This window comes from Seriola lalandi, unplaced genomic scaffold (assembly GCF_002814215.2).
Source record: "Seriola lalandi dorsalis isolate HSWRI2012SDOR001 ecotype SW California unplaced genomic scaffold, Sedor1 jcf7180002054559, whole genome shotgun sequence".
NCBI classification, from domain to species: Eukaryota; Metazoa; Chordata; class Actinopteri; order Carangiformes; family Carangidae; genus Seriola; species Seriola lalandi.
Genome location: NW_019525112.1, coordinates 37,522 through 60,417, shown reverse-complemented (window position 1 = coordinate 60,417; position 22,896 = coordinate 37,522). Strand labels below are relative to the sequence as shown.

At 37.8% G+C, this 22,896-nt stretch overlaps 1 protein-coding gene across 1 annotated transcript in view; it reads left to right on the top strand.

Moving 5' to 3' along the window:
• The first annotated feature begins 4,253 nt into the window (after positions 1–4,253).
• The window catches only part of uxs1 (UDP-glucuronate decarboxylase 1), a 28,681-nt gene continuing 10,038 nt past the window's right edge, over positions 4,254–22,896 (top strand). Inside the window, exons 1-9 of the mRNA XM_023415900.2 lie at positions 4,254–5,014; positions 7,294–7,321; positions 8,375–8,423; positions 11,250–11,293; positions 12,458–12,518; positions 12,984–13,164; positions 18,040–18,144; positions 19,130–19,189; positions 19,756–19,877. Of these exons, the coding sequence (XP_023271668.1) occupies positions 4,924–5,014; positions 7,294–7,321; positions 8,375–8,423; positions 11,250–11,293; positions 12,458–12,518; positions 12,984–13,164; positions 18,040–18,144; positions 19,130–19,189; positions 19,756–19,877 (741 nt within the window). The 5' untranslated portion in view covers positions 4,254–4,923. The remainder of the gene's footprint in view (positions 5,015–7,293; positions 7,322–8,374; positions 8,424–11,249; positions 11,294–12,457; positions 12,519–12,983; positions 13,165–18,039; positions 18,145–19,129; positions 19,190–19,755; positions 19,878–22,896) is intronic.

Here is a 22,896-nt window from a genome sequence, read left to right as displayed (position 1 = left end):
TTTCGACCTCTCTCCATTTTTTCTCTTGTAACTCAAAACCCAGATTATGAGATGACGAGTCAAAACTAGGACATTTAAAAGGAGAAAACCTTTCTTGGATGAAAAGAGGGAGCTTGGCAAATGCTAATCCACATTTCAGTACCCTTAATCACACAGTTGTTTTTATTGGGTTTGTACTCAGAGAATTCGAAAAATGAAAAAAATCAACAATTATTTATAGATATAGGTATATTAATTGCAAAGAGAGTAATAGCCCTATCCTGGAAAAACACCACAAGACCAGGAATTAACAAGTGGTTATCTGAGCAATCTGCCACTCTCCCCTTAGAGAAAATCACCTACACACTAAAACATCAAGAACATCATTTTCATCATATCTGGGACCCCTTCATTTCTTATGTATCAGGAACAGACTTATTATTTTGAGCCCCAACCGAAAATTGGAACAATTGGGAGGGTGGGGTGGGGTTGACGTGTTTGTTCAATACATGTCTTTGTATATCACCGTTGTGAAAGCAATAAAAAAAGAACGTTGGCAAAACAGCAACAGCCTCATGAAATCTAGAGCAGCTAATACACTCAGGATTTTCAAGGACCTTTTAAGCCTTTTAACCAGTAAGAATGATATGACTGCATGCAAAATAAAACTGTGTTATCAAGCTGTGAATTACATAAGTAAAAATAAAAGTTGTCACCAAAGTTGCTGTACTTCATGTGGAGAAAAAGAATGATGGTGTTTGAGGAAAAAGTGAAGTGAATTCACATTTTCAATGGCTGTGAATCAGTTTTATTAATTGTTTCAATTTCTATTATTCAGTTCTGTTTCATTGCAATACATGTGGAGATCCGTGTGATTACAAGTCTGTGATGTCCAGTTCATTTGATCATAGCTGTATTTTTGCTCTGATTTGTCCTCTGGTATATAGTTCCCAAGGTTTTTACTCTCGATGATGTGGCATGGCCCCAAATGACCAGACAGAAGTTCCGTGTTGACTGTTTTCACGCCAATCCCCACAATTAACAGCTGTCAGATGGTCCGTTACCAAACATCCCTGACAGATGGGTTATTCTGGAAATTGCCTCTGAGGAATTTTATCAGCCAATGACATAACCAAATTAAAACATGTCATAAAAAGGCGTAATGCCACCTCATATTTAATGTCTTTGTTAAATAACAATATAAAAACTTTCTCACTCATCTTCTGACATTTAATTTGCATTCAGTAATTCTCTGCAAACAGTTTGCTGTAGGAATGGCAAAGGTTTGATAAGACCAACTTGTTTGTAAGAAATCCAGCCTTTGGTAGATGATAAATATTTGTCTTTTTATTTCAGTCAGCTCCAGTGATAATGCAAACTCTTCTGATGTGAAATAAACAAATTAAGAAAAATGCTTTCAAATAATCATGCTGTGATTATCTAGCCTCTGATGCTTACATCTAATTCTGTTTTTTTTTATTATCATGCAGTGGATTGCATTTTGTAAGCATGCTTTATGGTCTTGAAATAAAACAGTCAACTAGAAAAATTTTGTTCATCACAGAGTTGTTTACTGAGATAATTGTGCTTTGTATAGCACAATTGACTGATGACCTGTGCCATTCAAGACCTGAACAACTGGATTATTCTCAGCTGAGTGCTCGTGTCAATACCTTCTTCCTAAGCATGAAGTACAAAGACATTCAGGAAATTAACTTCATTGCACTGTCACTGTCCTCAGACCAAATTCATCCAGTTTCCTTCTAATGCATGCAGCTTCCATGTCTGCATCTACAACCTTCCTGCATGTGGGATTATAGTATGTGACTCTGATGTCACTCGGTTGAACCACTGTCTCTCTACTTATTGGTTATGCAAACAATAAAGACTATTTGCTTTACTTTGCACTGACGTGATGCAACCAACCAATCTGGTTCTAGACTGACTGTAGCTGACACATGATATGTACATTATGTATGCATGTATATATTATGTAAGTTAAGTACTGTGAAATATGCAGATATCCCAAAAAACTCCTGTAGATCTTAGCATCTAGATTTAAGTGCGTGATGCTCTGGTTTCTGTCACCATGTCTGAGACACTTGGGTATACAGAAGAACTTTATTAAACTGATGCAAAACTTTTGGCTTGTGGCCTTCATCAGGGTCATCACAGATAAAATTAAAACAGCCAATCCTATGTAAACACATGCATATCTGCCAATAGGGCTTCTATAAAGATGGGTTGGGCTTATAGTCATGTGGCTTTAGGCCAATTGTTGTCTCAGGCTGGTCGAAAGGTCCAATAGAACTGTCTACATGTATCTGTTAAAGTGTAATAGAAATTCATTTGTGTCTGGTTACGGATGCCCTCTATACAGCACACACAGAAACACTGATCATGGAGTAAATTGACTTTAAATTGAGTAAATTGTGCCTAAAGCGACTGTGTGTAGTACAAGTTTAAGAAGCTATTCTCACTTATTCTGAACTCTGTAATTAATTTGAAAAGACAGAAGAGAGGAAATTGACAGTTTTTTTTGCTCTCGTTTCCACCAGGTGCACTTTGTAGATTGAAGTAATGCTTGAACGTCAGACATTAATCTCACTTGATTCTAGGATTATAAATTTGTTTGCGTTGGTCAAGTCACCATCTGATGCATTCTCAGTCAACTGGGAGTTAAACTGCAGAACATTTACACAGCATGTTCTTTCATTTATTTATTATTCTACTTTGCTACAGCAGATATTACAACGCACAAGTTTCCCAATTTTTCATAAAGCTGATTATGCACATGCAATGCTGCTTAGTGGTCAACTCAGAAGTCTCAGAAGCCTCCAGCACTAAACAAACATTTAATACCACCTTTGAATTAAATAAAATTTTATTGGCTCTTGACAAAAAAAGGACACCACTGCTTTAGATAATTTAAAGTTAAATCAAAGATACAGTCAATCACCATAATAAACTGAGAGTAATCATCTGGGAGGCGGAGTGTCATCTAAGAAACCGGATATCAGTATGGACCATATGAGCAGTACTGTGCCAAAAAAAAAAAAAATCAATTTGGTAACCTCATCCTTGTTTATCTTTCAGTCAGAGTGATGTTAAGATGTATTTTTGATGTTTGTCTGTTTGAATTTGTACATGCAGAGACTTAATGTTCAGAGGGTATGTGTGGATATTAAAAATCTTAAAGGTCAAATACAGGTCTGAGCTGGACCAGAATGTTACTCCACACCTAAACCAGCTGTCTACCTCAAATGTTTATTACATTTTATTAAAAATCGCTGGGGTTAAGTAAATTATAAAGTATTCTGGATGGAATAATTGTATACTTCTTTTCACTTTCTTTGACATGAAAATATAAAATACTTCTTGCAGTTGAACTGCACATTGCTTTCTTTTTTTTTCAGATCTCTTTTGACCCCTCTTATTTAATTAAAAAATGATTGTAACCTTATATTCTGACCCAGGGACAGCCTCATGATTTTGGTGATTTTCAGTGTAAATTTTCAGATGTCTACTTTACTTTTAAATATCTTGCTCAAAAACATCAATGACTACATTTCAGCATGTTGTAAATTTATATACAGTAACTGATATGCTGTTAAATACAATATACAGCCTATAACTGTTAGGGTATTTTAATCTAATCCCAGTGTAAAGTTCTTTAAATGAATCCGCTCCAATATACTTTTCTATAGACAGTATGAATGAGAAAATGACGCACAGTGTCAGAAGCTTGTTAAATCGCGGCAGGAGGGGCGGAGACAGACAGAAACTCAGGGCTTTTTGAAGAAAACCTACCAGCAAGCAGGTTAGCTCGAGAATAATTTACCGCGGTAATTTACTCAGTTAAAGTGATCTCAGTTTGGTTAATGGAAAACCCAGTTTCCTTCATCTCAGGGTTAAGAAACTCTGGTTTTCTCTAGCTCTAAACCTGCTTTTCTGGAATACCCCCCAGGCTTCAGTGGCTGAAATGGGAAAATCAACAAGTTACGTTCACTGCACCGTGGAAAGTTTCGGTGGAATGAATGAGCCATTGTGACAGTGTCAAAAAATGACTATTCTGTAACTTGAAAAGAGAATAAATATGATATATAAGTGCTGCAATGTTAGATGATGCCGTTAAAACTAAAAAATGGCAACAGTCTTGGTAGAGGCAATACTAAAATAAAACGGTTATTATTATTTTTGTTATTATTAGAGGCTCGCCAAGTCAAATGAGCGTCACACAGTTGCTGCAGGAAAAGTCAGGCTGCTAAATCGAGCAATGACTAATCGCTCATCTGGTACTCCTCGGCCCAACTGAGAGGAGCATACTCCGAGATGTGTTCTGCGTGAAAATGAGCACTTGTTGTATTTTCCCGGCACTTTATAGAGTATAACTGCAAGGCGGAATTTGCGTGTGTTGTTTTTGAGCGGCCGCTGTGAAAGGAAGAAAAATGCGCTGTCTGTTTAGTCGCTTGCTAGCTGGACGTAGCTGATTGCTAATGTGTTGCTAACGGCTAACCGTCTGGGTTCTAGCGTCACTGCAGTTTGTAAAGGTATCTTTAAGATACCCGTATAGGAAAGAAATGATACACAATATAACTGTCGGTGTAGTCGGGGATAAATGGCGCTGATAAATAAGTTTATTTGTAGTTGTGAATGTTGACACTCCGCAGTGTCGCTTGCCACCTGATACAGTCTGCTACCTGTGCGGTGTGTACGCTGCTAGCCACGTAAACTGCTCCTGCTGGTGTTGACGTAGCAGCAGCAGCTAACTCGCCTGTCCCGTATAGCTAGTTACATTTTGTGTTATTTAGGTGTGCCAAGTCACTGCCAACCTGCCTAAAAAAACCCAATACATCCTAAAGACCGGACGCCACCGAGGACATGAGCAATCTTAACTCAAAATGCTGTAGCTGGACTTGAACGTGTGACTCGTTGGTGTCCTGGATGATGAAGCGGGTCATCTGGCTGATATCAGGATTAAACAGAAGAATGATGAAGCTACTTTTTGCCCTCGCTTTGATCGCCTACATCGCCTGTAAGTATGCAGATTTGTGTATTTGGGTGTTTCTGACCTGAAACTCTTAACCTTAACTGTCGTCATCCCCGTGTCAGTTTGTTTTTTTTTAAACTATGATATACAAATTGTAAACTCTTGTGAATTTAAAGTGACACAACATAATCTTTAGTGGTCAAGCCCCCACAGTGCACCTTGTAAAAATGGTTTGACATAGTTTGAAAAACCTAGGTTACCCCTCGGAGTGAGCCATGGTCGAAGCAATCAGGCTCAACATACAGTAAAAATCTGTTAGATATTAATTATGAACTATCCAGTTTTAAAGTGAGCCCATTTTTATTAGGGAAAAAGTGGTGGCTTGTGTAAGGTAAAAGTTTGTGTTTCAAAGAAAGTTAAACTATATGATTTAGTGCTGAAAGAATTAAATCTGGTTACTTGAACAGAAAATTGATTATGAACATGTTTGATTGATTTATTGAATTCAAAAACATCATATAACAAGAAAAATGCTAAACATGTTTCAGCTTCCCAGATGTGAGGATTTGTTGCTTTTTCTGTTTCATATAATTGTAGACATGTTTCCCCATTTTCTGACATTTATAGGCTAAATAATTGACTAATCAAAAAAAAAAAAAGTCAAGAGCTTAATCAATCATGAAAATTGTTATTATTGCAGCTCTATTATTAGACTTGAAGTAAACCGACTTTGGTGTTTATATATTCCCAAACTACATTTTTTTTCCTGAATCATCAGATATGGATGCAAACCAAATTTTTTAGTACATTTTTGTTTAGTCTAACAAACTGTATTTGTATAGATGTTAGATTGGTCTACTTTGCTGAACAGAGTGGTTGATATGAGGATTGTGTTGGGGATGCACAGTGAACATGGTGTCTGTAAAACCCATGTCTTTTTTTGACTTAGGTGATATGGCAACAAACATTTACTAAGTTCACTAAAGTCCAAGATCAAGCAAATTCAACTCTGACTTAAGGCTCCTTTACACTGTGCGATATTGCACTGTCTGTGACAAAAATTGACAGTTAGAAAAATGTAAAATCTGTGGTAAATCCTAAACGGTGGTCTTAGATCACACTGTGTGCTTAACAGAATTTATCATGAAATGACATAAAATACACTGGCCGGCACAACATGTTGCATACTATTTTTGAATGAAGTTGAGGAGAAAAAACACATGCACACACAGAATGGAAAAGAAAGTTTGTGTGACTCTGACAAAGAGGAAAACCTTGCGGTGCTGCATTTTCTAAATATAGAAGCAGCACAGGAGGACAATACAAGTTTATGACATGTTTACACTCCCGTATGATTTTTTTCTATTTTTGAAGTGGTATGACTATCTGACATGCCTCAAACTGATATCATACAATCTGACAGGTTGAGATCAAGGTATGATTAGTCCCATCTCACACAGTCATTATGGGGTATTGATTGTGGAGTGATGAGGGAAAAACTATTTTTTCAATTTTAGAATAAGGCTGCAACATAACAAAATGTGAAAAAATTGAAGGGTTCTGAATGCTTTCCAAATGCACTGTACTATTAGTGTCTTACGAAACAAAATTATAAGCTTGGTGACTGGAGGTTTGTTGCAAAGACAGACAGATATCCTGAAGATGCTGTAGGAAATTAAAGCACAGGGTCCTACACATATGAGATTGTTGATGGAGCAGGTAAATAATTACACGTGGGAAAAATTCAAGTGCATAATGATCAGGGCTAATAGAGCTTGTGAAATATAGCAAACACAGAGAGCAGAGCATCAGGCCTACTACTCAACTCCCCTGCCCCCTTCGGTAAGAGTTGAAGAGACTAATGTCTCTGGGTACAAAGGATCTTCTGATTCTGTCTGTTGAGCAGCTCTGTGACAGCAACCCACCACTGACTGAACATACTCCTCTGCTTCATTAAGGCAGTATGCAGTGGGTGACAGTCATTGTCCATGATAGACAGCAGTTTGTGCAAGGTCCTTCTCTCTGCCATCATCACCAGAGGGTCTAGCTCCATGTCGACCACAGAGCCAGTTTGTCCAACTGCATCTTGTCTCTCCTCTTAATGTTGCCCAGCCATCACAAGATAGAAAAAAACACTGGCAACCACGGACTGGTAAAACATCTGCAGGAGTTTCCTACCGATGTTAACGGACCCCCGCCTCCTCAGAAATAGAGCCATGTCCGCCCCTTCCTATAAAGAATGTGACACTGCTCTATCCTGTATGTCTACTTTGCATTCCTGATGCAGCCATTTTTATGACAAATTTCCTCTTTCTGTCTTCCAGCTGTCTGGGGAACATATACGAACATGAGGTACAGTAATTAGTTTCTCTATTACCTAACTGCTTCAAGTAAAATATTTTACATACTTTGCAGTAACTAAACTCATTGTCTCAACAGTAGTGTCCCATATATTATATAATTTTTTCATCACAGTTTGTTTTACATCTGATTCCTGCAACAAACAAACTAATCAAACAGCTCTAATGCCTGTGGGCTATAAATGACTTGGTATCTGCAGTTCAAAGTGTCAAATAGAAGTGTGGAAAAAATTCTTGATCTTAGAAATATCAAATGAAACACGAAAAGGTAAATTGACACTTGTCGTTGAATGACAGATTCTCATAATTGACTCACACAGTGGCTCCCTCCTCATGATCTCGTACTTCAGCAGACTGAATTGTTAACATGCATACATATATACCTTACACAACACAATATAGCCTGTCCCTCTGTCATAGCTGAACTATGTCATGTCATAACTATAAAATGTGAAAAAAATTACCTGATGTTCCTATTTAAAGTGCTGTAATAAATATTATTCTGTGTGTAAAAATCACAGCTCTATCTTTTCTATTTCCTCTGAAATGCTGTGTGAATTCCTGCAGTGATTGTGCTGATTAGATGTATATTAATGATGTGAAACAGTATGAGTTTGTCAACCATTTGGGCTCTCATAGCATGGTAGCTTTTCCTTTTAGTTGTAATAGGTCATTATTGACAGTGGTGTGAACCAGTGAGCACCACGGCTTCATGGCAGTATTAGATTTTTATTTAGCATTTTCGATGACTTGCCTTGATCAGCTGAATTTGCTAAAAATAAAAATTTCTCTCTGTTGTTTTATTCATAAACAGTAAACAGAACATTTCAAGATATAGAAATATAGGTATTGTGATTTAATGTTACATATACCATGATAAACAATGTTATTCATGTATCCCACCTTTGGATGGGTGGGGGTGGTGGGTCATGTGTGGTTGCTATCTAACAGTGTGCTTGAAGACGAGATATGTTCTCTGACTTTATGATTATGGCTGCCCTCATGTCATCCCCCTCTCCTTTTCTCTATGTTTATCTCATGACAGATCAATACAGGAACATGGAGATATAAAGCTGGAGCAGAGAATTGATGAAGTGAGTAAAATCCCATTTTCACCCAGTTAATCTGTTTTCTTTTACAGGTCCAAGGAGCTCTGCTGTTATCAGATAGTATTTCTCTTTCTCATTGAAATATTATTCTGCATTTACTAGAATGTCCCATGGAAAAGCCATAGATGTGAGGATATTCTGTGGCATTACATTATATATATACTGCTTTAGCCTAACCAAGATTTTTGATTGCTCTTAAATAATCTGGTGTAGCCTGGCCTGAAATGCTGTGTGGCTTAAATTTTTTCATGACCCAACCAATCCTAGTCATAAAAAACATCTAAAAATGTCTTTCCTATATGAGGTGGACATTTTAAACTTCACATATTTTTATATGTTTGATTTTTGCACATATGTCAAAGCACATATCAGTTCACTGCTAATGATAATGTCAAAATTCCTTAATTTCTCCACTTTTCTCCTTTTTTGGCTGGTTGTTTCTACTTGCTGTAAATTAGTGACCATTGAACAATGTCTGGCATGCAGATTAAAAAAAAATAAAAATAAATTGGCAACCACATTTCAAGAAAACACAAACAAGTGCTCTGACACACTTCTTGTGCCCATATAAAAAGGAAAGCATTATAGTCCTCAAGGTTTTTTTTTTTATTATTCTTAGCTATGTTCTACATGTGCAAGTTTTTAAATATAAATCTTGGTCTTCATTATGAAAAAGTAGTTTTCATATTAATTTCTCTTTAACATCATCTGACAATTTAAATGAAACCAGATGTGAGCATGTTTTTTTATTTAACAGACCTTTGCATGCTTTCACATACACACATTGCAACTGAAAAGTCAGCCACATGACACAAATTGTAATTGCCTCAATATTGAATCAAAATGTTTGCTTATCATATGTTGCAGATGCTCACTGAAATAATTTCAGTTAGTTATCAGGTTGACCTTAGAGTTAAAAGAGTCGGCTTGCCTGTGAAATCCATCGCATTGCTGTCTATCTTACAGGCATTTTTCTGCTGCTTTGAAATCATTTTGAAGTAACTATAATGATAACTCCACATCACGATTATGACAAGAAATATATAGTTTGCAAGAGGAACTGTTCATTTATTTACACAGAGAAATTCGAAGGTGACCGAGGAAGCCAGTTTTTACATCTGTGTTCCTCTATGTAATTTTAAAGGAAGAATGCTATCATCGTTTACTTCATTAACAACTGATACAAGGACAATTCGCATAACCTTTTTCCTCAAGTAACCAAAGTCTGGATAACCTAATCTGAATAACCTTGTGAAAATGTTCATCTAAAGGGGTTAAATTGCTTATTACTGTCAACTAAGGTTAAGTGAATGTGGGAGTCGTCTTTATGAGCTAATTTATGTAATGGTAATGTAGGCCCTTTTCACACTTGGCATTAACAGGTGTCTTGGGTGATCTGATCACAAGTGGACAGTATGTCAGTTCACAGCTGGAATTAGAATGAGTCTCCACTCGCATCTCAAGTAACTACTCGTGATTGGATCTGACATCTCTGCTCTATATGCAAATAAACATGTACATCATTTCTGTTTGTGATTACCAAATGCATTGTTGTTCTTCACCTGCGGGACAGCAATGCACCTCCCATGCCTAGTCTGCCAGAAATTAAAGAAAGAAGAAGAAATTAAAACAGTACAGACTGTGTGTATTGTGTTCCAGGCAAACCAAATCACCCAAGATGTTTGACGCACTTGTAATATATCCCTGTCACCTTTTTGAATTTTTCATACAGTGTGTTTCATTTGTACTGAGTACATGAGAATCCATTATCCATTTTCCACTCAGAGAATCCATTTTCCAATTCCAGTACATGCCTGTGGTCATACCTTAATATGATGCCGTTGGCGCACAAATTAGTATGTACCTCTGAGGATGTCAGTTGAGTAGACAGTCGTTCAGTGTTGCCCAAGACACATTCACACACACACTGCCATCTTTAAATGTGGTCTTAGCAATCAGATCTCAATGCGTCCTGGGTCTTGGGTGCCTTCGTACCTGTGCTTAGAGTTGTCCACTTGTGATCAGATCACCCAAGATGCATATTAATGCCAGGTCTGAACAAGACCACAGAGATATTTGGCATGAGCAAAAAGAGGACCTTGCTGTTGCTAGGTCTCAGTCTCACCATTTAATTTTAATGTGTCAGAGCTAACCTTCTGTTAGCCACTTGTCCTTTTTACAAAGAGATCCCACTATACTTCCATTAAGAAGACCCCTCATTATGCTGCCTTTGCTTGTTTACATGGAACCATAATGCCGCACCAGTGTGTGATTTTTAGATAGCATTGCTGGTGTTTTGGAATCAGAGACATGATGTAACACAACAGCGTGTTGGTGTCTATCCTGTGATGCCGGGTCTTTTACACAGAAACGGCGAGGTGGAATAAAGGCACAACATTCCCGCCTCTAACAGGCAGTGTAAAAGGGGCTAAAGAGAGAGGAGGGGCTGTAGAAAGTGGCAAGAAACTCGATTGTAGAGTATCGGAGGGAATTGTCTTCTCAAATGTTTCCATATTTTTTCTGATAATATTAGAGTTTGTTTTGACAGGTTGTTGCTTGTTTTATACTTCTTATATAACATCACTTTTCTCTCTTGTTTGAAGGTGGATTGGTTCGATTTTTTTTTTCTTTTCACAAATTTCATACATGTTTGTGGTTAAGGGCTACTTAATTGAATGAGCAAGAAAATGACACCTAGTTTACAGTATATGAACATGCTGATTTGGTAGCACAGTAGGATCCATTTAATATTTAGCAGGAGGTGACTTGTGCTCTCATCTCACATCTCTCTCACTTTTCATCTCACTTTAGGCTGTGGCTCCTCTCAGAGAGAAGATTCGTGATCTTGAACAAAGGTTTGTATGTGTGCTTTTGTGCACAAATGTGTACACACACTCAAAACTATTGAGTCTGATCTGCATGGCTTTCCTCCCCACTTACTAGATTTTGATAAAAAAGGATACAATAAAACATATTGTAATATTAGACGTCATGTGGTGCTTGTGACTTATTCATGCATCCTGTCCATGAATGACGCCAATATTATTTGTTCCATGTTCTTTGAAATGTTAATCATTTGTTTTACATTTTATGCCTTGAATACTATTGAGGCAGCATTGCAAAGGCACTTGTTTAGATGATTGCATCCATGTGAGCTTAGGGATGGGAATCAAGAACTGGTTCCAAATTGTGCCAACCATTGTAATCGGATACCTCTGAGCTAATCAATTCTTTTTTATCAGTGCTGATAGACAGAATCGATAATGGCATTGGTATCAATAAAATCTCATCAGTTCCCATCCCTAAGAGAGCCCCATGTTCTTAATCTACAACATGTCAGAGGATTTCAAGACCCATGGAGCATTAGGTGTCCATATAATCCTCCTGAAAAGCCAGTGTGGAGTGTTACAGGTGAATTGTGTGCAACATTATGCAGGGATAAGAATATTGATGAATGGAGCCCAAGGTTTTCTGTTCCATTTCAGTTACTGATGATGCATACATTCTGCTTTGAGATGTCAATTATTTGGGGGTCATCTTTTATTAATTTATTACTACTAAGGCAACAATACAAAGGCACTTATTTAGTTGATTGCATCCAAGAGATGTTCCTAATTTGTGCTCCTTTCTATTAATCTGCAAAATGTCACGGACCTTTCAAAGGGTCCGTGTAATCCTCCTGAAAAAGATAAGTTAGAAAAGTTATAGAGTAAAAATCACCCATTACTAACTTCATCCATTAAGTCTGAATGTTAAAGACAGACACAATAAGACACCATGTTGCTTCAGTGCTTGTTTATCAGACAGGGAATAATTCCTAAGGCAAATCAGTTTGCTTTTGGTGCATGTTATGACAGTAGAGTTTGTAGAGAAATGTAGTGAAACCTCAATAGTTTACTATTCATGAACTGGATTTATAGTTAGCTTACAGATATTGTTCTTTTATGCTATCTGTTATGTTCTTATGGACTATTTCTTCCAGATGTTCATCACTAAGGAGTTTGTCTTCTCTATCCCAGTTTTTCTCAGAAATACCCACCTGTCAAATTCCTGTCAGAAAAGGATCGGAAGAGAATTTTGGTATGCATCAAACACCCAATTTCAATCACATTCAAGATAACTACGATACTATGGTCTTAACCCTGAGTTGAGATGTTTGGCAGCACTTTGTTTTTGTCTTTGGAAATAATGTGTGTGTGTGAATGGGTGACTATATATTTGTGATGATTAGTGGAGCATATAAAAGTAGTGCACATAAGTGCAAGGCTCAGCTCTGGGCAAACAAAGTCCTTCAGATGTCCTTTAAGACACTTGCATCTGTTTGCACTCATTTAAAAAGGAAATTCAGGTTTTATACAACCTTGCTCTTATTTTGTAGCTATACTAGCGATATTACACTATGGATGACAACAGCGGTTGGTCGGTCTGTCTGGCTGAAAGGCTGTTTAATTTCTTGTTATGTAAATAGATCATTTGAAAGACTAGACATAACATGATCAAAAATAGTAAGTCACTGATGTTACCATACACGTGTTGTTCCACTAGATTACTGGAGGTGCTGGTTTCGTGGGTTCCCACCTGACTGACAAACTGATGATGGATGGCCATGAGGTAACTGTGGTGGACAACTTCTTCACAGGGAGGAAAAGAAATGTTGAGCACTGGATTGGCCACGAAAACTTTGAGCTCATTAATCATGATGTGGTGGAGCCTCTCTATATTGAAGGTGAGCAAGAGAGTAAACATTGGGGGTGATGAAATGGTTTTTACTTACTGTTGAGGGTCAAACCAGGTACAGCTTTGCCAGAACTAACAAAAAATGCTCAAATAGCTAGAGAGTTGGGGAAGGCTGACAAATAATTATTTTGTTAACATTAGTAATGACATTTCTCATGTATATTGTATGTATTAGGTGTTATAGAGGCTACTTATACCCCTTTTACTCCAAAATTAACACGTATAAGCAGGTTTTTTAAAAGGGGGTAAACCCGTTAAAAAAAAAAGGTGATTGACTCCTTTTACACTGCCAGTCGAGTGGACACAGACACGTAACTGCAAGGAGTAATGTCATCACATGCAATTACAGAACACACACATGCAAGACGCATGGTAGAAAAAATAAGCGGTTAGCTGCCATGCAGACTGGTTAAATGGATCCGTCATGTCTGATACCCGGGTTGGGGCTCCTCTAAGTGTCGGAGCCTCCGTGTGTGACGCTTGGATCGGTGATTGCGTCACTGTGTTTCTGGTTTAACAGCATCTTGCTGGACAGATGACGGGTCTGCTCACATTGTGCATGCTCGGAAAGAGGGAAAAGGGACAAAAATTAGCATGTTCACCTGGGTGTTGTATTTACATCTCTACCGATTGGAGCCGATAAATACCCACGACCTGCAGAGTCATTTTACACAGGCGTGAATTATAATTGTATTTTTCCCATTGCCGACAAAAGCCAGATGTTTGTGGGTTTTGGTGGCTTTTTGACCAGTGTAAGAGAGGCTACTTTCAGTTTTAGTTTATTTGAAGTTTATTAGTTTAAGCCCAAGAATGTATTGCTAATTGTAATGATCTTTCCTTTCATCCTGAAATTTTATTGCTATTGTGATACTTTCCCTGTCTGAAAACGTAGTCCTATATATGCACACGTGAAAAGCGGATTTGACACACCCAGTTACACGTATCTATGACCAAGAAAACAGTTTTCCTTAGTAAAAGTGAAGCTGGGGATATGATGATTCTTCTTAACTTTGAGTTCCTATTCCCCATGTTTCTTGATTTATGAATGATTTATAAGAAGAAATGATGAACTGTAGTGATCAGCAATCTACTCACTTGAGAACATGATTACTCTCAGGCCCCATTGAGCCTGAGCTGCGTTGAACACTTATAATGATGTATATTTACCTAGAAAGAGTAATCCACAATACCTTCATCCATCTCAATTATTTTTCAATTGATTCCATTGTATTTGAACATAATTTTATGTCAGGTAAGAAAATAATCATCCTTTTTCTCTGACTGTGATGAGTAACACCCCCTTTGAAAAGCAAATGCCAGGTCTCTGCTTCTGATAATATAAATTACTCTCAGCATATATATATATATATATACATATATATATATATATATATATATGTCACCAACCTTTTGTTGGTGAAGCCATTTTTTATGAGGATATGGCTTGTTTTTTCTTTTTAATGCAGATTCTGTATATGGCAATGCAATTTGTCGCTTATTGCCATAATGGAAATGAGCAACACAAAACATTAACACGCAGATGGTGCATGGTTAGAACAGAGAACAAGCTTAATGCTAGGCCTACATTAGGTGAATTTTGGTTTTTGTTTTTGTAACAGCATAGCTAAGGGACATGCTTTGTTAATCAGAATAAGCACTTTGGTAGAGTACAGAATCATCACTCATGACAGTGCCACAGCTGCTGTGTTGCCCTTGACTGTTTCCCTGGTCAGATATGGTGGAGGGAATTTCATACTGATCATGTCTTTTTAAGATACCTACTTGATTCACCTGACTCAGTCTGCTGAAGTCTCGTATTAGCTTCATATAAAGTTTTGGAAGTAGTTTTGCATGAAAGACTGGATTTTTTCTGCCAACACTTACATTGGAAGGTCATTAGAAAGGCATCTTTTAATTTCCAGTATAGACAGGAGGAATGTTTACAGCAAGCAAAACCTGTTTTAGCGTAGATATGGACTCCTGACTGTTGTTTTAGGACAGATATTGATCTACCTAAAGGGTATACTGGTATGTAATGTGACGGAAAAAAATTTGTGCAATACAAATAAAACCTAGCTCAGCCAACTGCAGGTTGCAGGCACAGGTCAGGTGAAGCTAACAGGCTAGGCTATGAAAACGTAGCTAAGCTAGCTTTTATTTCCAGCAGCGTAAGCTGTCAAAGTGTAACAGACTGACTTCGTCATGTTTCTGTATGAATACATCACAGATAAAGAAACTGTCAGAAGAGTGAATGATGAAGGAACGGATGTTTTCTGCGGATCCAATCTAAACTACTTAGTGATTTAATTCACTGAGAAGCTCAGAGGCCACCGGCAGCTGCCGGACACGGGAATGTTTTCTTGCCTGTTACTCTGCATGATTGACGTTTGCAAATCAATCAGTGTCAATATGTTAACTTTGACCATTTCATTTGTTTTTGTTTTTTTGGCTCTCTACATGAGATACGCTTTAGTGATCGAATCTTCGAGCGCTTATAAATGTAGAGGTTTCGTTCCGGTGGCTCCGGCAGCTCTACACCTGCACTCACCTGAAAAGATTTCTTGGTGACAGCTTCACACATCCAAAGGAGAGTGTAAGAGACGTCCATAAAAAGATTGGTCTGGGGCTTATAAATCGATATCGGATCATTCAAATGAAGATAGATTTTAATTAGAGAATCGATTTTTTTCAACCCAGCCCTACTTCCGATTTGGTCACCTCTGGGTTTAATTTCCCAGTGAGCGCTCATACTATCCATGGAATTGGTGCCTGTAGTGCTAGCAATATCCTGAGCCAATCCAAGTATTTATTTAATCAATGTGTTTTATGTATATAAAGCCCGATCCATTTCTGATCTCTTACATAATAATAATGATAATAATAAACTTAATTTATGTAGCACACATATTGTGTGTTGTGCAACATTGCTGTCCATCATGGATGTCTCTTGGACATAAATGATGCTCTACCGAGAAGCGTTCTTTCTTACTACCTGGTACCTGGCATCATTTAGACTACGTCCCACCACAGTTTCATAATAAGCTGAAAATTCATTTCCACTTCTTATAATATAACAAAAAAGATTTCTAACGATGTGATTTGTGATGTTGATTCATTGTAGAGCTGTGCGCAATGAATTGAGTCTCTCAGCCCTGCGTGTGTGTGTCAGGACTGGGCTCACTGGCCAGTGACAATATGTAATCAAGTCGCCACAAATAGAATCTAATTCTGTGTGAAACACTGCGCAATTTTAATAGCAATCCACAAAGGTGCAAGCGGGAGATGGCACTGTGATTGGTTTATTGCATGTTACACCCAAAAAGCTCCTTTGATTAATTAAGAGACTAAGTACAACCCTTCTCAACCGTTTGAACGGTGCGTTTTTTTTCGCCGTTAAAATAGCAAAGTGATATGGACTTGCTCAGAATGCACTTGCGCCATGTGCTTTAGACCATGCACTTTGGTCTGGTAAAATAGAACCTTATGTGTTTGTATGAATGTAGCTGTGCAGTCGGGTTGTCAACCTTGAACTAGCTCACAGGCTGCAATCCAGTTTATGGTAAAATGACTTTGGATTGCCCCATTAGAATAACACAATGCATGGGCAGTGCAAGTGCATACAGTGCAAGTTATTACAATCGATTGGTATCATGCGCTCATGTCCAATTTACATTCACCAGAGATACTGAAATAAAATTCTGTGTTTCACATAATCTGGCATGCCAGCTGCATATCGACTCACACAGACTGTCTTGAAGACACAACAGCAGCAGCATTAAATCGTAAATATGCATAAGGTTACACAGGCACCAAGACACAAGCTGTGAAAATCCATGACCCTATTGATCACATGTCTCTCATCCCTGCATGTATGCTACAGTAAAATAATGATTTTTGCAGGGTTGGTAGTTTGTTGCGTTGAACAGGAATTAAGGTAAAAGGAGTCTTGCCAGCTCCATGAGAATGGACATGGTGTTCCACATCTGGCCTCAGACAGTAGAAAAAAGGAATTAAAAAAAATCCTAAAAATGTGAATCGCTTGTTAAACTAACTACAGATACTGGGAGACTTCCTGCTGCTTGCCATTGCATTCAAATCTGATGTCAGTATATCTGTATTTCAGGGAGGAAATGAAGCATTACAATGAATAGAGAAATGAAGAGCGAGAAGCAGGAACAAGCTATGAAAGTGAAAACGTTTTTAGTCATGAATCAGAAGGTCAAGCCTTCAAAAGGTGTTGATATTCACCTTGAAAAGAGAAAAGAATGTGTCAGAGATTGTACAGGAAGAAGAGCTTACCAAAGACATATAGGGCGATTACACCTATTGCAGAGGACAAGCACAAAGCTTATGTGCCTGACACATAGTTTTAACTCTAAGCACTGAAAGCAACGGGCGTTCAACGTTTCAACGTTCAACAGTTTTATGTGATCTGCTGTGGTCAAAAATTCAAATTCACTCAATAAATATGAAGTATAAATTATTAAGTAGTGGGTCACCTTTTACACTTATTATTCATCATGAAGGTTCAGGTTTCATTTGTTTGCTCTGGCCTACATCAAAGTATAGATAAATTTGCTTTCCTCGGGAGTGGACATGGTAAAGAATAGACGGACATCATCATCCTCCTTCAGCTTGAATGTACTGTACTGTATTCATCCAGCATTTTTTTTATTTTGTATTTCCTCTCTCATTATAAAACACCCAAGGCTGGTTATCAGTAATACAAGGTCAAGGTTCCAAAAAGCTGCAGCATTTAGAAAATGAAACACAGGAAATCATTCAGTTGCACTGTCAGTAGATTTTACTGGAACAAATGTTTGTTTCAAGGTGAGATGATTTATGTTTCTCCTGTTCTTCACAGTGGACCAAATCTATCACCTGGCATCTCCAGCCTCTCCCCCCAATTACATGTACAATCCCATCAAAACTCTCAAGACCAACACCATTGGCACTCTTAACATGCTCGGTGAGTATGTAAGTGTGTGATGCTGACTGATTTATAGGTCTCAAAACCAAGGCTTTATATGAAATTCAGACTTTGTTTGACCCTATCTTCTTTTGTTAAGAGCACAGTAATACGTTTGTCATGTATCATTTTTAATACAAGAAAATAAAAAACAGCTTAACAAACCACAAAATACCACAAATAAGCTGGTTTTAAATTGTCTTTGGCTCTTAGAGATTTGGTCTTAAAAATGTATTTTTCATTAGTTGTTTTTCTTCCCTTTGTGCTGTGGGGCATAAAGGGTAAGAACCACAGTTCTTACAAGACCATTCCTCTCCCTCATTACATTTTCAGCTATGGTTCATGCCAACTGTTTACAGTCTGAATATCCAGCAAAATACTTTGTGCTTTAAAATGAGAGTCAAAACCTTGTGTCCTGTTATTTTGTCTGGGTGCTGGCAAATTGATCAAAGTTAGGCAGCAGAATCATATATTTAATAAAAAATGAAGTTGATGAGAAAATTTTGCCTGAGAAGCGGAGACAAGCGTCCATCGCACTAACAATGGTCATTAAGCTTCCAACTGCAAAACAAACTATAAAATCCATTATTTATAGTCTTTGAGAAAATTGAGGACACATTTATTCCTTGATATTTTTTATTTTCCACCTCACTGTGGTTCTTCAGCAATGCCACCACAACCTCTTGTGTACTAAGAAGAGCCATTGTTCAAGAGACCTACTGTGTGTTTAGAAATCCAAATATCAGTGCTTTTATAGATAAATGAAGCCAGCAATGTTAGAGATTCCATGTCTGAAAGGGCAAGGTGTACTTGTGTGTAATCACTGTGTGGCACATTTTGTAGATAGTGCACCACTGTCAAGGCGGCACAATCTGCTGTCTGTCTTCTCTCTTTTGTAATCTCAGGTTTAAAGCCACATTTTTAACTCTCTTGTCTATTCCAAAAAAAAAAAAAGACTGTTGTGATTGAGTTGTTTGTCTCTTAGGTCTGGCCAAACGTGTGGGTGCGAGACTTCTCCTGGCTTCTACTTCTGAGGTTTATGGAGGTAAGTAAGATGTCCTCCCACTCATATCTAAGTGTTTTTTACAAAACCACATTGAACTGACGCTTGTCCTGCTTTCCAGTGACTTTGTGAACAAAAGGATGGATGTGTGGCAACACTTTAAACTGCTGCAGCATCCTCACCCCAAGCCATATTTTTTTAAGATTCTTTTTTTTTTTTTTTTTTTTTCACCTTTCGCAGCTGTCTGGCTCTCTTTGTGATTGTTATTTTTTTGTGTTTTACTGTATCCAGTCACACGTGGAGAATTGCACAAGTGTAAAGTGATGATTCGTTCAAATGTCTCATTTCCACAGCACACCAATTATGCTTAGTGCTGTTTAAGAGGCAGCACTTATGACCCTAAATCATTATCAATACTTTCTCTCATCTGACAAAACAAACTGAAATATTTGTTCCAGAATAGATCATTGAACCTAGCTCTGAAGGTCAGGGATTCATTGTTTCCACTTTCAGTTTTTTAAAATGCTTTTCCAAACCTCTATGCAGAAAACTGAATCCATTAGCTTTAGAAATGTGTCTGAAATCTTTCTGAAATCTTTGTGATCCAGATCCAGAGGTACACCCACAGAATGAGGAGTACTGGGGACACGTGAACCCAATTGGTCCTCGAGCATGCTACGATGAGGGGAAACGTGTAGCAGAGACCATGTGTTACGCCTACATGAAACAGGTACCATTACTGTAACTCTACAGCACATATCGCTACAGTGGTTGGCTTGATTGATGGTCATGTTATTGCCTGTGTGACGTTTATGAATATACTGAGTTTTTTCATGAGTAGAATAGTTTGAAAAGCATCACAAATTTGCAAATGTAGCCTTAGCCTATATATATATATATCACTTTAAAATGAAATTATTTGATTTGTTTTGTCTTAGATCTGTAGAAAATTTTCAGTAAGAAAGTAAGTTAATGTCAGAATAATGAAATAGGATGTGGAACCACAGCCCTATTGCCACTAGGTCTCTAACAATATTAAAAAATTGTTGATATGCACAGTGGCTGTGTAGTGCAGTGCAGGATCGTTTGCCATCAGTGAATTTTTTGTTGAGTCTGTGTTGAGCTTTATGATGAAAAATTCATCAAAGCTGTTTCCCTAAACATCCAAATGATGTTGAGACTTTTTGATCATTTTTTTCCTGTTACGACTTGATTGACACCAGCCTTTAATGATCAGATATGATTGACTTCTCTTGCCTTTCCTTCAGGCAGGTGATATTTATTTATCTGCCTCGTCTCCTGCTCCTCCTCAGCTGCCCATTATTTTTTTCACACTTACAGGGAGAATTCTGGGAAATGGCTGGCTTTCAATATCCAGCTGTCAGTCATTTGTGCAGAGGGACAAGAATATCACACATTAAATCTACTGCCCAGTCATGTAATCAAAATTCATTAACATTTAAAAATTGATGAGGTTATGCAGCAGATGAAAAAGCAATACCTGCTTTTCAGACAGAAAGCAAACATTATAAAGATGACGAACTATTTATCAGTGGATGTCTGATTTCCAGTTGACGAGATGCTTTTAAACAAAACTTTACTCATAAAGACAGATCATGATCATATACAAGACAAGTGTTGATTAACATGATTGAGATGGTTACTTCCCCATTTTTTATTACCTGTTTAATGTGTCCAGATGAGTATTGTTAGGATTTTATCTTGATACTGGTTTTGCTTATTGATACCGATATTGGTATTCTTATGCGTACTATATAATTCTGTGGTTTTGCCGCTGATCTATTGCAAATACAGTAAATTTAGAGGAGCCATAGCCAGTAGGAAGTGAAGGGTAGGGCATATCTTTGGCCATATAATCACATTTTATGACTGATTTTAGAGTCAGCTAACTAGAATTTATAATTAGATGCACAAGTGCTTCTTTATGTATTTTGCGGCAGTCAATGATGGCATCCTCCTCCTAATTATAATAAATGAGTGTTGCACAGATAGGAGTGTGCAGATGTTTTTCCTGATGCAGCACCTACCAAAAGATTTTATGTGGTGAGGATTGGTGATTATATGCACTTCTTAATTATCATTCACCAGGAGGGGGAATGTATGAGTGTGTCTGTACTGTATGTAAATGTGTTTTTATGATGTGATGAATGGCTGTCTAGGTTGCACGTGACAAGCATATAGGATGAACAATAAGCCTTTTCTTCCAGAAGAGAAGATGGAGGTTCAACTGTTAAAAGCAGTGAATCAGTATACATGTATGTGCACTATAGATCCTTCAAAGACATGTAACACGACAGGTTTAATTAAGCATTTTCTTACGCATGGAATAAATTAAAGAGCATAGTTGCTTAATTTAACAGCAAGAAGACCAGTGAAGCAGCACAGACAGTAGGCAGTAGCTAACGCTATTGTGTTGTAACACAACATTCAACATCAAGTCAGGGGAAGTGGACAGGCTGCACATATTTGCTCATTAGTTTGCCAGTGTTACTCCTGTAAGATGCAACAACTGTTATTTTCATTCATTGTGTCACACAAGTCAGGCCAGTCTCCCTAGCATTTTAACCTGTCCCCCAAAACTACAGACCGCAGCAGGTAAACAGATCGTGGGAACTCTGTTTTACAATGGTGACAAATCGGATACACATACTGCTCATCCGGGGGGTCAAGTCAGCTATTCTTGAAGGTTTTTCACTGAAATCAGACAGTATGTTCAGGTTGCTAGAGAAAGTGTCCCACAAGTGTTGGGGTGTAAAGGGTGATTCACTCACATGGCTCTACATTACACACGTTTTTAAGGGTTCTTGTGACATTCAGCTAGAAACCTTCACTACCACCATTAGTGCATTTTTCAAACAGTAAACATATTGTATCGACATGAGGCAGGGGCAGACTGACGTAAGTAAGACATTCTTTTGGAACTACAGTGGAAACTGCTTGCAGTGATCACATATGTCCGTGAATAATATTTTTTTTTCATGCCGATTACCATCTAGTGCACATTTATTGCATGAATATAAAATAATGAAATGGACAGCTTCGCAATTTGACAATCTATGCTGTGGTCCTCTCCTGCTCCAAGCCTCGTCTGAATGGTCGGGGAGAAAGCGCTACACTCCACTCACATAACATAATGTACCTGCTGCTGTGAGAGAGCAAGGGCGATAATTACACAATGTAAAATCAGAGCAGGAAGAGTAGGGCAAAATAACTCACTGAGCCACAGCAGTGAAGATATCACATGGTGCATGAGTGCACACAGCAAGCACACATACACACATACACATGCACTCTCACACATTGAACTTATGTTGGGAGAGCAGTCGGGTACGGTCATTACACACTGTGACAGTCCAAAAACCTTGTAACCTACAAAGTTAGAAGAGCATATGAGAGCTTGCAGTAATAGGCTACAACAGTTTCCCCATTTATTTTACACAAGTCATCATGATAAGAATAAGAAAAAAACTTTTTTTTTTTTTAAGCACTTTTCATAAAAGTCCAAGTCAGAAAGTGGTTTACCAAAGAAATGAAACGAGGCAAGCCAAATAAAATGAAAATAAGAACATGACCCAGAAGAAGTGAAAACAGTAGAATGAATAACATCAAGTAAATAGGAATTATCAGTATAACAACCTATGTCTAGCCTATGCCTAAATAATTTTTCACAGTTGCACATTAGAGCCCTGACATGACCTGGGTTATATGATGACACCTCCTCAGTCACG